The sequence below is a fragment of the Anser cygnoides genome, chromosome 23 (assembly GCF_040182565.1).
Source record: "Anser cygnoides isolate HZ-2024a breed goose chromosome 23, Taihu_goose_T2T_genome, whole genome shotgun sequence".
NCBI lineage: Eukaryota > Metazoa > Chordata > Aves > Anseriformes > Anatidae > Anser > Anser cygnoides.
In genome coordinates this window covers 6,410,548-6,427,005 of record NC_089895.1, presented here as the reverse complement: position 1 = coordinate 6,427,005, position 16,458 = coordinate 6,410,548, and the positions used below count along the sequence as shown (strand labels likewise).

The following is a 16,458-nucleotide window of genomic DNA, read 5'->3' as shown; positions in this document are numbered from 1 at the left end:
AAAAGGCTGTAGTTCACTCTTCTTCAGTACATCATTTCCTTTTCCTGCAAGTAAAAAAAACAGACAAAAGCAAGGACCATACTCAAATCCTGACCTCTTTTCCTGCCAGCATACCACCAACTAGAAGCCATTATTAATCCTCAGGAATATCAAAATAGTACCACAGTATTGATATACATCATTTCTCTGTTGATATATATATTAAATAATTGAACATTTTATATTCTACTAAAGCACAAAACAGATATAAGCTGGCTTTGTGTACATGTATGAAAATCTTTCAATATATTTCTTTTCTATATGACACCAAAAATGCAAGCTAGAAATTGATAGCATTCTAGTACTCACTGTCTTCTCCTGGACAAGGCATGCCAGGTTTCTCCGGAATACTTGGGAAAACTAAAACAAGAAATACATAGTTCTTAAGTGAAAACTTAATAGTACTCAGACACAGTAATATTTCCTTGATTTTTGAATACATTTACTCAAAAACAGAAGTTTCTGGAAGCCATTAAATAATTTTGCTTGAGAAGTAATCAAAACTAGTGCCCGTGCTTAAAAGATCTTACACCTGACTACAGCATCAACAAGTCAGTGCAGTTTAGAACTGTAAGCCCACTGCACTGTTTCAGCTTTAGACTCCACACTCAAAGTAACACTTCCATCTTACAACATCAAAGAACAGGGTACCAGCTACATACAGAAAAATGGCATTTGTCAGTCTAACAAGTCGTTCCAAATTGACATTTACAAAGCCATTAGTTTTATCAGCCAATGTACACAAGGTTCTCAAACTGTGTAATACTTGCCATGAATTATCAGCCCTTCATCTCTGTTTTGACAATACAAACGGAACGCTTCTTCCAGTTCCATCTGAGAGGAGATGGTACATGGGTCACCTAAGGAAAAAACAATCCATCAGTAAATTTACGACTGAAATATTGAGAATTTCAGTTAACAAGACATGTATCAGCCTTCTTTTCCTTCAAAAATTTGAAATTAATCCCGTAGTTTGATCACAGCCAGAACATAGGAAGAAATTCTTTTCCTTCTATTTTTTATCCAAACTGCACAGACAGAAACACGCTATGTTAGTTCACAAAGGGACAGCACAATACTAGCAAATAGATATGTTTGAAGATCTTAACACATGGCAGGAAAAAAGTAGGACTGCTTTCCTGAAAATTTAAGACTAAAGTTAATTTACCATTTGTTAAAGGTCCATTATATTACTACCTTAACTTTGTCAACTGCAGAACAATATAATTTAGGAAGTTACAAAGGTGCAGATAGATTTGAGTCTCTTTCACTAGACTTATAGAGAAAGAATCTATGCTGAAAGCATAAAAATTAAGATACACAGATGAAAGTTGTGGATGGGATACAGATATGCAAATGTTAATGTGGAAATAAAATTAATCTAATAGTCTCTAAACTTTTCAGGGTTTGTGTGGACATTTTCAGGAAAATTGGTCTGTGGTTTTTAACTTGCATTTAGTAGAAAAGCTAATAGAAAAAAATCATGAGATCTGCTTAGCCACAACAAATCCTCTCATCAAAAAAACCACCTAATTTAAAGTAGTATCTTTTTAGTGAGCTATGTGATCAAATGTGCTTCACTGTTTTTGAAAATCTTGGTTTAACACTTTGTGAGCAAAGGTCTGGTTCTAAGCTCAGTTTATTTCGATAATTGCTCTTATTGGCTGTCACAGCTAAAAAACCTCTAGGATCTGTAGATCCAAATGGAAGAAGTGCATAATCAGCTGCACTTACTAAATCATTCTTCAATCCTGTCCAGCACTTATGCAAAGGTTTTTGTTGAAGTTTCCATCTTCCCTGAAGTTGATCCTTCCAAACTTATCTGAAATAGCTGCATTTTTAAATTCTTAAAATATGTATTCAAAACCCACTGAAAATGTTTGGAGATTTTTAAACAGGTCAGAAAATTCTGTTTACACGTACATAGGGAAAAAAGTAAACATTCACAAATATCTGTTTTCAAAATACACTCTCACTATTGCACGGTTTCTTCTGAAAAGCAAGTCATAGGGATTAAGCGGGGGTGTCTGTTTCTTTTTTTCCCCTCTTTTGAGATGATCTGGTAGGTAGCATACTACTGACAGCCACTTGTCAGCACAGAAAAGTTGCACAGACTTGAAACATTTGTCTTTTTGCAAAAGACAACATCTGTACTTCCATCCAACTGCACAGCAAACCTCCCGTACTGCACAATTTGTTCTAAACCTCCAGCAATGTCTTCTATGCATCTTCCAACAAAGGAATGCACATTAGTTAGTCGCCATAATGTTACGCCAGCTATCTTTACCATGGCAGGAAGAATAAGCATCTCCCCAACCAGCTTTTTGACTGGCACTATTAAGTGAGACCACTAAATAGTGGATGTAAACTCATTTGTCCGTTTGAAAATTTGGATTTTTTTTTTTTTTTTTTTTGCTAACTTGTCATATCTGATTAGACCCTCACTGCTTTTACCTCTTAAAAAGTGGCTGACAGAGCTCATACTTTAGGAGTACCAGGCGCACAAACTGCAATATATCACAATGCACTGGAAGTGACCACACAAGTGAGGAGCACTACTGTGAACTCCAACACTGTGGAACACCTTCTCCTCCCTCAGCATACCTTGCCTACCCTAAGTGACACTGACCACCTGGCATTGCAGAGCAAGCAAGGGCACCAGTGTTGATCTAGATATTAAATACAAGTTAAGCTTATATTTTTAGCTTTAAGGATAAAAAGAAGTCCTATTATTTTCTTCCTGCACACCTATGGATCATCCTAAACACCCCCAGGGTATGTTTAGCCCACCCAGCAGACCAGTGTACTTGGCAGTCTAAATACTGTAATAATGCAGCGTGACAGACAATAGAATGATTGGTGCTGCCAGTCAGCAATCCATATTCCTCACAAGTTTGTGGGATATTATTATGGATGGCTTATTCCTAGTTCAAACTTTTTTGATCTTGTCAAAAATATCACAGAAATGCTAAAAAAAGTTCATCACAAAAATTCATTTTCTTTGGATCTTTGGTTAAGTTTTCTTTATCCATTAAGCCATCAGCAATTCTGTTTGCTTTAAGTTATTTCAAAGAGAACATCTGCTCATGCAATCAGTCAAATGAATTTAAATTACACATGGCAGTAAGTATAAACACTCACTCATACACAAAAATAGGATAACTCTTAAAACCTGGGACAATTGAGGGCAGCCAAAACAGTAGATTGACTAAAATTTAACAGCCAAAATGAGAAATTTGAGATGTTTGCACAGGTACATATTTAACCAAGACTAAAAGGAAACAATTACTGAACAGCGACTAAAAAAAAGAAAATTTGTTGTTTTAATCTAAGTAAACCTCCAGAAGCAGACACTGAAACCAAGAAACAGTTACAGTAATCATGTCTCATTTCCCCAATTCAAGGCTTTAAGTTTTCTCTGTCCTACTTTAGTGTTCCTTTTATCATGCAGTTCAAATAGCTAATGCAATATAATTACCAAGCACATGCAACGTAAGTACTCTGTGGGCACTTCTCAATCAGGTTACTTTTTATTAGACTACCATACACAGCAATGAAACAGTATTAGGAAATAGATCAGTATGGCTGCCTCTTTCTTGCTGATCAGATAATGAAATTAAGAGTGAAGAACAAAATGAAAAATTCCTACGTCTCCTTGGCATCTTAAAAGGACTGAATATTCTTTGAGTACAGGCTCGCTCATTCCTCATAATCATTATGAAATTCTGTTCACCCACTACAATGCACTACTTAGCTAAGAGGGCAGTATATGCTATTTTACAACTATTAGTAAGAGTAATTTTAAAAAGTGTTAGCCGAATCAATTTAGTAATTTTTCACCTTTCTTCACTCCAAGAGTTCTGCCACAGACTGTAGCTTTGGGAAGTTGGAGCAGGTAAACAACCAAACACTAGCAAAGTTGTATAATTGTATGGTAAACGTTCACAACCCACTAGTCAAGAGTTCTGCCCATCATGAATTACAGCTGAACCACACTTCTAGCAAATGATAAGCAGACACCTAAGTTCTGGAAGAAAGCAAAAAAAAAGTAGCAAAGGCACACAATGTCAAGCATCTCCATGTCACTTCTACTCACAGCGACCAGAAGGCTCTAACTAACTTAAGGCTGTAGAGAAGTGCCGCATTATGCAGCAAGAAGAAATATTCAAAGCCATCACGACGACATTTCAGAGCCTACAGAAAGGTTAAAGAAAAAGTGTTTCTCACATACAGCTACTTGTGGAAGAAGACTAATGATAAACCATGTCACATAGGAGGATAATTTGGAACAATGAGATCTGACATCAGCCTTTCCTGCAGGAAGAGAGTAAGCAGCCAAGACTTGCACAAATCATTTTTACAGGACTTTATGAACCCCCCTACTCCACAAAAGTTCACTGTTTTTCCCCACACATGAAATTCTCCCCCCAGTTTTCTTTTTCTGGACACGAACCTGAGATACACCAGACATTTTCTCCCCGCCACCAGTGGAACCAACTTATTTCTGATAAATTCAAGTCCCTTTATTTCATGCTTGGTCATTGTGTTTAAACAAACAGGATATTAACAACCAATTGAATAGAATGCTCAACATCTATCTACTCTCTAATGCTCAAATAGACTACGTCAGACCAGTAATATAATCAACACTACCATCAGGGACAACAATAGAGCTGCCAGGGACAACAACCGATAGAAAAGAAAATCATGTCACCACTGGAATTCTGAACACTTACCTTACCTCACACAAAATACAAAAATTCTGTCTGAGTGTAAAACAGTCTCCTGATATACTATCTGCAGTACTTCGCAAAAGCAACTTATTCTAGAGGCAAATCATAATTCAGAAGATGCAAAAGCCTGTCATACTGAACACTGACAGTTAAAGATACTAAAAAGTCAGCTTGCTGAACTGAGGCTATTGAGGGGTATTAGGCCCATGGAAGTCCAAAATCAACACTTACACTGCATTCAGCATCTAGGTATGTAATAGTACAATACTGAAGTTCTACAGAGCCTTCACTCTGTAGTGTTGAATTCAAATAAAGTACAACCTTGATGTTTTGAGACTTTTATCCAAGATTCCTGCTTTATAAGACAGGGTTATGTCCCGTGGCATTTACAAATTAAGTGACCCCACAACATGAATGGCTTTTATGTAAGTTGCTTCAATGCCTCTCTGTACCATAACGTTCAAAAAAATTAGAATTATTAAAGATTTCAGTACAATACCTTCATCATCAATCCACTTCAGGGTGATTGGCTGCTCCTGTTGTAAATTACACATCTCATGCACTTCATCACAAAGTTCATCATAGCTGATTGATGCATCTAGGTTTGTTATTAGGATGTCCCTGCATGAGATGAAACCATAAGCTTTTGTCAGAAAAATCCACATACCTAATGTTCCATCTTTAATGCATGTTGACTTCAGCAAGTTCAGTTCCCTTATACTATAACTATCCATGTCTAAAGTACAGTAACACAGATTTCAAAAGAATTAAAATTGATCTTGGCACTCCTTCCATTAAGAGATAAAATAAAATTTCAATTACTGCAAAATCTTTTAAAAAATAAGTGAAACTATGCAGCAAGACACCACCCCACCATACACATTACAAACTCCAGCTGAAGCTGACAATATATTAATTAGCCTCAAACTGTTAAAGTTGTGATAACAATAGCAGTCACTCTACATCTAAATTAATAAACTTCAGATTGGACTAAATAACAGCTAAAATATGCTAAACATATATAGCCAATACGAATTACCAATGAGATTTATTCAAATTGTTTTGATATCTGTGTTTTCTTGAGAGCGTTTAGTCTTAATGCCTCTGTAGTCACATTAGACAACCGTGGCAGAGATGAACACAAATCATTCACTGTTTAACTCTTAAAAAAATCTCACAAGATGCTTTTGTTGTCAGGTAGCTAAAACTGGGCACTACAAAGTAATACGAAGAACTAATGACCAGCAAGTTGTATGTACAGGCAGTTATATTAAGAAAATTCCTCATATTGTTAGATTGCACTACCATTTAGAACCAAGGTAAAGTACACGAGACATTGCACTACTGCTGTTTAAATTAAGTGATTTCAAGTAAGCACATATAAGCCAGACAAACTTAGTAACTGAAACAACGCAGTGAGAAATACACAAGCTTACTTTCCTTTGCGATCTATTTATAGAGTTATTTATACTATGCTGTGGTATGAAGTGCCACACCCAGAAACATGAATACCTGCAATCCTAGGACTCCACAGAGATAGACTCAACATGCATGGTTGTCTTTTTTTTTTTTAAACTTCCTCATGCTTAGGTTTTTAAGCTGGATTTCTACCTTACTACATACTGTCACTTACTATCAACTCCTATTTTACTTTTTCAAATGTACCATTAACTCCTATTTTAACTTCTTTTAGCAGCTACCAGAATAAACTTGTCCCTAACCTGAAGTTGTCCAGCATCAATGACTTCCTGCAGTTTATCGAATTTGTTTCAAGATGTGCAGTATTTGAACGGAGATACTGAGACACCCAGTTTTACTGTAACGCCAAAAATAGTGAGCTCTTACTGAGTCACAGACACTTGATCAATAGTTTAAAGTCAACATTCAGTAGTTATAGAACCTTTGTTTTCTAGGTTCACAGAGTTACTCTGCCTCAAGAATAGAATTAAAAAAGCAAACACCAGAGGGAGATTACTACAATGATACACCAAAACTGAATAAATAAATAAATAAGGAAATCACTGACTATAGTGGTTACAGGAGGTACACTATTACAGTAGTTTATTCTAATAACCCTTGTAATTATTACACCAGAATTGCAATGAAACCAGTGTTATCACCTCCTCCATTTTTGAGCAGACAAAACTTTAAACAAACACCTTTCTCTTCATATAACCACTATTTGCCGCCAGCAAACTATCTCAAATTGTTTATGCTAAGTTCTATTTATGTTTACAGTGCCTTCCCTTGTAGAGTTAAGGCAACTTATATCCGTGCATCTCAGCAACACATCACTTTTAAAAATGAAATTGCAAATTTCTGTATTTTATTAAGACACAAGTATTGACATGAGTTCTCATCACTAAAAGCTTACCTACATTTTTACTAAAAAATTATGTGAAAATTCAACCGGCACATAAATGAATTGTAAATCAGCAGGCTGTTGGACTTTTAGTTTACAAGCAGCATAACAAAGACAAAAATCAACTGACTAGACATAAGGAAAAAACTTGTGTCAGTAGCACTGCCAGAAATTGAAGGCAGCGGAAATAATAATAAATGCATTATGCTTTTCCATACTACTATATGATAAAACAAGCATTTACCAAGTTCCTTGCACGCGTATGTTGCTCCGCTTTTGGCTTGACACAAAAGAGGCCAAAATCTACACTGCAAATTGCTGTAGAATTCTACCCCATATTACTTGGCATTGACCTGGTAAATTATTTTGTTTAATCAAGAAAACACTTCGTTTTCAATGAAATTTAGTGAACTTACTTTCATAATTACATTACATTTAATTATTAAGTTTTTTTCTATACCACAGCATTAAAAACCACAGTATCAACATTTGTTTAACAGGAAAGTATCAGAAAAGATTACTTAGGCTTCTGCTATCATGTGCCAGTAATTTGAATCTAAATACTTCCAATCGAGTCTAAAGATTTTCTTAGGCCAATATTTAACTTCTCAAATGACTTAAATTTTGGCTTTAGAGTTAGACAGACATCAAAGCAACATCAACTTAAAGTCCTCAGAGTGGCAGCAAATTAATTAGCTAAAATGTTGTCTTTCAGACATATTTAATGATGAAATATAAAAAGGCTTCCTGAGTCTGCCAGCAACTGACTGAAGTCATAAGAACCAGGACTTAATTTATTGCCTTAAATCAGAGCTGCCAAAATAAGCATTGTGAAGATAACGGAAGCAGATGTGTTAACATCTCACTGCCCTTCATGTAGCATTAGTCTAAACACTGCAAGGGAGGGGGAAGCAGTTATTAAAAAATAAAGGGAAGCCTAACAGTGTTTACAAGTTACAGACTAACAGTTTACTTTGGGTATTCATTCATAGCAGGAAAGCAAAGGTTTTTTGATGTTTGGATTTTTAATTTAGATTTTTAATCACTTCTTATAACTGGACCTTTAAGCAGCTTGGATAGGTTCACCTGAATTTACTCTTAACATGAGACCTAACCAAATTTCTTTAATTTCTCATTTACCTACATAATTCCAATAATCCTTCTTTTTAAAGTTTATAAAAAAGGAAAGAAAACCAAAACCAATGGCACCCGCTTATTGTTTGAAGGCTTACACATTTACCCACAAAAAAAACTACTCTCATTTTCCAAGACAGGAACTGCTCTGAATTAAAATAGCATCTAAAAAACCCCATTGGAAGAGGAATCTGGTATTAAACATTCTACATTTTGTCCTAAGGAGATACTTCAGTCTCCACCTGACTTCAGGAGTAAGCTGTAAATGTAGAGATCGTTATGTAACATGTATTACATTTGATCAGAGACAACTACTCCATAATAAAGATAATAACTGCATCTGGATGCAAGAAATGGATACATCTGTGACCACAAACATTGTAATGAAGCAGAAATCAATAACCTATCAGCCCACAATAACTGCATGCCATTCTTACATATTTTTCCCCCTTTGAGACCCAAGAATAAGCTATCAACTCTTTCCTACAATCAGTATGTTGCAGGAGTCCGAAGGATTTTTAATAGTTTGGTTTACCTATCTGACATTAATTACAAATGCATCAGTTTGGTTTACCTCTCTGACATTAATTACAAATGCATCAACGCCCTGATTACTTTACCACGAGATCAGACCATGGACTTGTCGTCTCTGTGCGTCTAAACTCGGCAGGGCGCGACAGAGAGGGGAGACCACACAGACTTACCCACTGTAGTGTGTTTTCACTCTGATGAAGTCTTTGTTCAAATCAATTTTGGAGCCCATTTTGCTAGGCATGGTCTGTACCGGGCAGCCGAGGCGAAGTTATAAGCCCACAGAAGTTCGTTCGAGCTGTGTAATTCTAATTCCGGAGAGCTGCAACACGAAGTTCTCCCCCAGGTGCCTTCCAGCCCAGCTGCAGAGGAAAGCAGGACACCGATGAGCACGCACACATCCCACCAAACCGGAGCAGCGTGCCAAACTTTACAAAGCCCGGCAGCTTTGGGTACAAAGCCAAGAAACCAACATGAAACCCACAGGACTCCTGACTCCCAGATACGTTCAACGAGAAGAGTTAACGACACAGCGCGCGCTTCGGTTTTTAAGGAAATATCCCAAGCGTTTTAAACTTTTTTTTTCCCAAATACGTTTCCAACCCAAGCACCCGACGGCTCGTGCCTGGCACAAAGAGCTCCCAACCAAAGCCCCCGAGTGCCCCCTCAGCTCTGCCCCTTCCCCCTGCCTGCGCCGCCGGGGTCTGTCTGTCGGTCCGGCCGTCCGTCTGTCGGTCCGGCCGTCCGTCCCGGGCCCCCCAACAAGCCCCGAGGACCCCCCCGGGCCGAAGTTGCTCCAAGTCCCGGCAGAAGTTTGGGCCGAGCTCCCCCCGCCCCCCCGCAGTCACCTCAGGATCAGGCCCCCCGTCGGGATCGGGCCCCCCTCAGTCACGGCCCCGCCCCGCCGCCGCTGCTGGCAACGGCGCCCCCGCGCCGAACATGGCGGCCTAGGAGGGCCGGCGCCCGCAGCCAATAAGAAACCTCCCGCTCCACCTGCCAGCCAATAGCAAGCCCCAACTCACCTGGAGCCAATCCCCGAAAGGATACCGTCTACCTGCGGCCAATCGCGGGCCGAGAACCGTTACCTGGCGGAGCAGGAGCTTCCCGGCCAATTGAAAGCTAGAAAGGAAGCGGTAGGCGAACACCTGCAGCCAATCAGAGGAGCCGGCGGCAAACGCTCTCCTCCCGCGCGGGCGGTGGGCGAGGTGACAGGAGTGGCGGGCGGGTGGTGAGCGGGCGGGTGTGTCTTGCTGCGCTCGGCTTCTCAGCGCTCCCTCTGCTTCCCCTCACGGGGCAGCCCGACTCCCCTCGGGCCCGCCGGACCCTTGTGGAGCCCTCCCGGGGGTTTCGTTCCCCGCCGGGCCTGCGGGAGGCTGGGCCGGCCCGGGGCGGCGCTGAGGAGAGGGGCGGCCGCGGGGAAGGCCCGCCCGGGGGCGGCCGCAGCGCGCTGGAGCTCCGGGAACTGAAGTCTCTGAAATGGTTAATGTCCTTTCTAGCTCGGTTTTATGAAGTATTTTTTTTATTTTATTTTAAACTATACCTCATTGGTGCTCGAAGCCCAGCCGTCCCTCACATACAGCAGGAGATGGGGCTCTTCAGGTGAAGGCATGGGGGAGCTGAACCTGCACAGAAACGCTGCTTGTGCTGGCCAAACGATTACTGTGTGCCTTAAAACAATCTTCCAAGCAATTATCTATGGAAAAAGTTTGCCTTGGGTCTTTGCTGGTCTATTTTTACCTGTTACTGGGCAATGGTAACACACCAAACTTCCAAAGTAAGACAAACTGATGTGTCTGAATTTGTGTAGCAACTCTTAAGACTTTCTGACCACCTTCAGTTGTGCAGTCGTAATCTGTATTTTGAAAATACACAAAGAAATGTCCTTAGTCTCCTGCCATTGCTTTGTGTTCACCTACATCAAGTTCCTTTTGGACGCCATTTAGCACTTTCACAAGATTTACGGGGGGTTTATGTGTGTGTGTTCATATGAATGCTGCTTTCTTCTGCTGTTTCTACAGTCTTCCAGAACGTGCATAGTTCAGTGCTATTTTACTACTTTAAGTAGCTGTAGAGTGGCAAAACTTACTCCCATCAGTCTAGATGTATTCTGTGACACCAAGGAAATGCACCAGATGTCTTCATTTATCAATTTTTAACCTGAATGAATAGTGTATCCAGTGTTAATTTTAACTCGGTGGAAACCGTCGATATAATTTCTTTTTTCCTCTTCTTTCAGATTTCCTCTGCTTTAAATGGAAACTGATATGTAAGATATGTCTACAAAGATAATTTCAGAGCAAGCTAGACTTTGATCTCCTTGTCATGTCAGTTTGATGACTTCAGCTTGTTGGACTGGGAGATAAAAGGTAGCAGAGTTCTTCAGAACTGCGATTTTGGCACTTCGTGTGTTTTATTGGTTTTTGTTTGTTTTTTTGTTTTTCTCTAGCACAGCTTACTCAGGTTAAAATACTAGGTGCATTTTCAGTGCTTAAGGAAAGTCTTAACCGTATGTTTTTTACATCTTGCAGAGATTTGGTAGCTGATCACCTAGTACTAATGTTAATTTAAAAATCTCTTCTAGTTGCAAGACTATTTAAGCACTTCAATTTTGTAGTAGATTGCTTTCCACTTCTGGGCAGATGGCATTTTTTGGAGAGGATGTCAGCTTTCCTCTGTGCATTAGCTAACAAGGTTGTAACTGGTTTGAAAATGCAACATATTGTATGATCATTGTTTCAGGCATATTGCTTTTAAAACGTCATTATCTTCTGTTGGCCTAGAACTGTAAATCCTGAATGTACTCCTGAGCTTGTTTGTTTGCTTTTTCAGATGGCAGATCATTGTATTTTTATCTTCTACTGAATCATCCTCAGCTTAATAAAAAGTCATACTGTTGCTGTCCGCTACACCCAAACTTGAACACCTGTTGATATCCTTATTAACGCGGCTATTTTAAGGGTCTTACAGGTAATTTCATTTTATTTTATTTCATATTATTTCATTTTATATTCATTATTTCATTGTGCCAGTATTTGTGACAGTAAATCTGAAGCCTGTATTTAAGAATGTATGTCTGGATATTTCCAGCAGATGGCAAGATATGCCCAGGCAACTTGTCTGGGAAACACACAGTTGAATACACAGTGCATGTAAGTGGTAGTTCTTTACTTTAATGCTGTTGGCTCTTAAGAACTGTTCTTTTAAAAATTAGCTTAAAGTGAATACAAATTATTTGAAGTTAATTATAGCATTACTTTAAAGTGCTGCTTCAGGCATAGATATTTGTATTAGTGCCTATAAATCTTGCTCCACTACAAGGTTTTTCTATCTGTATTTTCCTTTTTAAAGTTTTAAGAAACACTTGCTGTTTAATGGCTTTGGAAACTCTTAGGCTAGGCAGTACAGCTGTTTTAGTGGCTCTAACAAGAATGTAGTAAATTTCCTTATAATGATCCAGTATTCTTTTTACCTCAGTGTCTTGAAAGAAACAAGCTGCAGTTGCATAGGAAAGTTGTGCAGCAGAGATATATGTTCCTTTCTGTCTTGGGCTGTTATTCAGAGAATGTTTTGTCCTGCATATCTCTGTGTATATATATGCAGATGCGTATATACATATATATGAGTGTTTATGTATATGTAATTCCCTTTATTTTAATAGATCTACTCATATACTTAGAAAATGAAGCACGTATACACCTCACTGAATCCACAGAATGAAATTAAAACAGTTTATTCCAGGGTTCACATAAAGAAAGTAATGCCTTTTAACCTTTTCTGTAAAAGGAATAATATTCTAAAATCTCTCAGAGCATTTTCTCTACATGCAGCACTCAAAAGAAACAACTAATTGTCAAATAACATTTTTATACACTACAACCAGGAAGAAATTAGAATATTTATGGGTTTAAAAGTTAACTAGTTTACTGAATACTGTAAAAATAATTTAATTTCTCACACGTTACTAGTATTCTGTCACAAATAGTTACAAAACCAGGAGGAAAAATTAAAAATGTGCTTTTTAAAATTGTTTTTAGCTCACAGGGAACTATTTTCTCATCAAGCTGGACTCAGCATAACCAAGAGACAAACATGAGTTTTCACTCATCTTCTTCATTCATCCTGCTTAAAATCTGTAAGTAACATGGTATTGGAAGAAGTAATATGGTTTTGGAAGGTTGCTGTTGCATCTGAAATTTATTGCATATATTGAATGTTATTGGTTTTTAGCTCCTGTGCTATTATTTCCACTGTGCATTTGCCTCTTCCTGATCTATCAATAGATGCATTTGTCTAATGAAAATGCAATTCAGGTCTTACAGATAGTTCTGACCTTCCTTCGCAAACAATCTCAGCAGTTCTTTTTCATTTTGATGTACAAACCTGTTTGAGTGCTTGTGCTTTGCATTAACCCCTTGTTGTTCTGCCAGCTATGGCTGCTGCAGAAAGAAAGGAAGAAAGGGAGCATCCTAATGCTTACTCATTCGTATTGTGTGCTTCCTCTTGTATAAGTTGGAATTGTGAACATAAGAACAGATACAAAAAAAAAGTCTGTGAATCCAGGCTACAACCAAAGGGAGAGAGATTTAAAGGTGTTGGGTGTTTTGGCTGCATAAAAGAAAGTTTGGCCAATTTATAGCCATTAAAGGAATGTTTTTTCTTAGTAGAATGCACGCAGTAAGCCATGGCTCATAGTTCAGTAGCTAAAGGCTCATGCAGCTGGGCTAGTGAAGGGATACAGTGGCTTATTCTTATGAACAGTACTTTTGGTCAATACAGGTAAAGAGATTTTCACGTTGAAATGATTTTTCTTCACTTTTAGGTCTGAATTATACATAAATTTAGAAAGTCTGTTTGATAACTGTTATCATTGTGTATCCCAGATCCTAAAGGGGAAAAGCTCAGCTCTTGAACCCAGTGGGGACTCCTGAGTTGAATATTAAAGGAGAATTGCAGGTTTCTGAGAGAAACACTCCAGGTCTGCTGGATGCCTTGTGAGTGGGAGGCAAAGGCGCTATTTAACCGGAAGCATAACATGAATTGATAATCCTGTGTTAGGAGGCTCTTGGTTTACTATCACTGCCAGTTCGTCTGCCTCATCTCCAGAGCATTCTCTCTGGTTTACAGAAAGCTGCTTTTGAAAGAAATATATCCATTTAGAAACAAAGATCAAAGGATACATATTTGTTATGGTTCATTTTATTTCACAGATGATGAATTCAGGAGAGCTGAACACACTATCTGTGTAGTTTGGGGGCTATTAGTGCTCTGTTGGTTTACTTCTGCCATTTCTACTGGGTATAAGAAACAAGGAGAAGAAGCTCTCTGAGTTAATTCTGATAGTTAAGTGAACACATAAAGTTGTGCAATTAACTAGCAAGTGACTCAGCTAGGTCCTTCAATGCTTAAATGACTAAAACTATTGGGAATGTTCCGACCATTAAACATTCTTAAAGAGTCATTGCTTTGTGTGGACTCATCATAGATGATGTACAAAGTTCTTATAAATTTAGACAAAGACCCAGAGTTGTAGGGTTTTAAACCCGATGACTGGGTGGCAGGACCTGTGGGTTTTTCTACATTAGCCTTGCTGAAATTAATTTGTTTGTTTGTTTTTTAAATGGCTCCATCCACAAGTACTTGTATGTTGCTGACAGGGTTGACAAAAAAAAAAATCCGTCTCCTTTTCTCTCCCATAAATATTTGAATTTAGACATGATTATGATAAATAGTTCTTAAAGACAGTTATTGAAAAAAATAGGCCAATTAATACTACTTTTACCTTAATAAAAGGAGAAGACAGTTGTCCCATTTTTACTTGAACTAGTGACTTAAGATCTTCAGATATTTTAGGATCTATCAGCTTTCCAAGGTTTTAAAGATTTATAGGGATTAGAACTGATGATTTCAGACTATGAACAAAACAACAGATAAAAGGAAAGAGAAAGCTATTATCTTCAAACATACGTGAAATGTGCGTAACCAGTTCTGTGTCACTCTGGAATGAAAATGTATCTCCACAGAATTTCTTCTCTGACAAATCAAACCAGCAGCATACGCAGACGTGCAGATTTCTCTTCAGCCTACTTTCTCTCTTTTTCCCAGGAAAGAGACAAGCTATTTTTTCTATTGAAGTAATAGCATTGAAATCACTGGATCCAGTGGGAGCAAGTATGGGCCAAATGCCTCTGAGTTTGGATTAAAAAAAGTATAAGTCAAATCATTAATATGTTTTAACATACTCTGGAGTAAAGCATATATCCTACATACCATCAGAAATCACCATGGTAGTTCCTTACTGATTTCCTTGCTGGGTTGCATATTAGTGGTTTTCTAGCCTGTGTTAATATAGAGAAAATGAATAATGTTTCAAGACTATTTTAAGACAACACGTCCTTTATTTGTGGTTTTTATGGAAGATAGAAGTACCCAGAAGCTAATTTACTTTTGTTGGCACCACATTAGCCTGGAGGATAAAGGAGAATTCTATGCGTAGCCCAAGCTACGCACATTTAAAAACACAGAACCAAACCTCTACGCTTCTGTGTTTATTTTTCCAGGATATTTAAGCAACCCGTCCTGTGAAAACACATTTTTTGCCCATTTTCCTTTTGTGTATGTACATCAGCAGACAATACGCTGGAAACCATAGAGACTCCTTTCTTCTTGCTGCATAACCTGATCCTAATCCTTTAGAAAGCAATGATTCCACTTCTGAAAGGTAACAGTGAAAGAAACTGGAGAAGAAAGGAAACTGATGTTTCTGCAACTGAAGACATGTAACTGTCATTTCAGAGGATGGAAGAAAATGGTGAAAATTTTAAACAAAAAAAGACAACCCCGGGGGTCAAGTATTCACCTTGGATTCTCAAGTATCCTAATTTTATTGCTTTCCCTTAACCGGACTTAATTACGCTTCTCTGAATTCTCATTATTCTCAGCTAGCATTGAGTTTGAATGAAACACAGGCATTCTTAGTTCAAAATACTCCAAATCCTGAAAGTGCCTGATGAGTCCTTCACTAAGCATAAACAAAAACACCACTGGTGCAATCTGAAGATACTCATAGCCAACATATTAAATGTTTCTTCTTTATAAAGTATAGGTTCAATTGTAAAATACTATATGCACTGTAGTTTATAAACAATATGTAGAATCCTCCTGGCTTTTACATGTAGAATCTCATCTATATATATATATTAGTTGCACACACACCCTGGAAAGATGAGGGTAGGATAATCCTAAATAGATGCCTATAAAAATGTGGTAAGTTTAAGAGGTACAGAAATAGATCTTTTGTGTTTGGCTAACTGTAAAAGAAATGTAACAATAAAGGAAGAGCAGCCTGGATGGAGTATGGTGCCAGATGTTTTACAGATTACGTTGTATTTCATCACTCAATCTTTATTTAATCTTAAAAGACTGTGGTAGTTCTAATACTGGAATAGCTCAATGGCCTATATGTTGGCTTGCTACGTCCGTGCCTGTTCCACACGTTTCCTCCTTAAAGCTGGCCACTTTTTTTTTATAGTTTAAAGAAAAACATCCTCTTCACCCCCATCTAGTAACCCAATGCATGAATATTCAGGGCTTTGTGATATTTGTGGTAGCAAAGGTAATTCCCAGTGCTCTTCTTTTTTTCCAGTTACTTATCCAGTAAGC

The 16,458-nt window shown here is 38.2% G+C and overlaps 2 protein-coding genes across 18 annotated transcripts in view; one reads left to right on the top strand and one right to left on the bottom strand.

Annotated features, from left to right (window-relative positions):
* PRKCZ (protein kinase C zeta) overlaps positions 1–10,106 on the bottom strand; it is a 47,508-nt gene extending 37,402 nt beyond the window's left edge. For 2 of the 6 annotated variants that reach the window (XM_013194792.3, XM_066982224.1), the window contains exons 1-5: positions 9,489–9,633; positions 8,973–9,161; positions 5,272–5,393; positions 810–899; positions 349–399 (exon numbers count right to left, since the gene is read on the bottom strand). In XM_013194792.3, the coding sequence (XP_013050246.1) occupies positions 349–399; positions 810–899; positions 5,272–5,393; positions 8,973–9,043 (334 nt within the window). In that variant the 5' untranslated portion in view covers positions 9,044–9,161; positions 9,489–9,633. The other 4 variants (XM_066982223.1, XM_048067520.2, XM_048067522.2 and 1 more) reach the window with 4 other exon arrangements.
* Positions 9,796–16,458, top strand: part of CFAP74 (cilia and flagella associated protein 74) — a 75,007-nt gene continuing 68,344 nt past the window's right edge. For 5 of the 12 annotated variants that reach the window (XM_048067466.2, XM_013194715.3, XM_048067467.2 and 2 more), the window contains exons 1-4: positions 10,137–10,278; positions 11,036–11,165; positions 11,629–11,766; positions 12,834–12,931. The gene's annotated coding sequence lies outside the window, so the exon portion shown is untranslated. The other 7 variants (XM_048067472.2, XM_048067473.2, XM_066982212.1 and 4 more) reach the window with 6 other exon arrangements.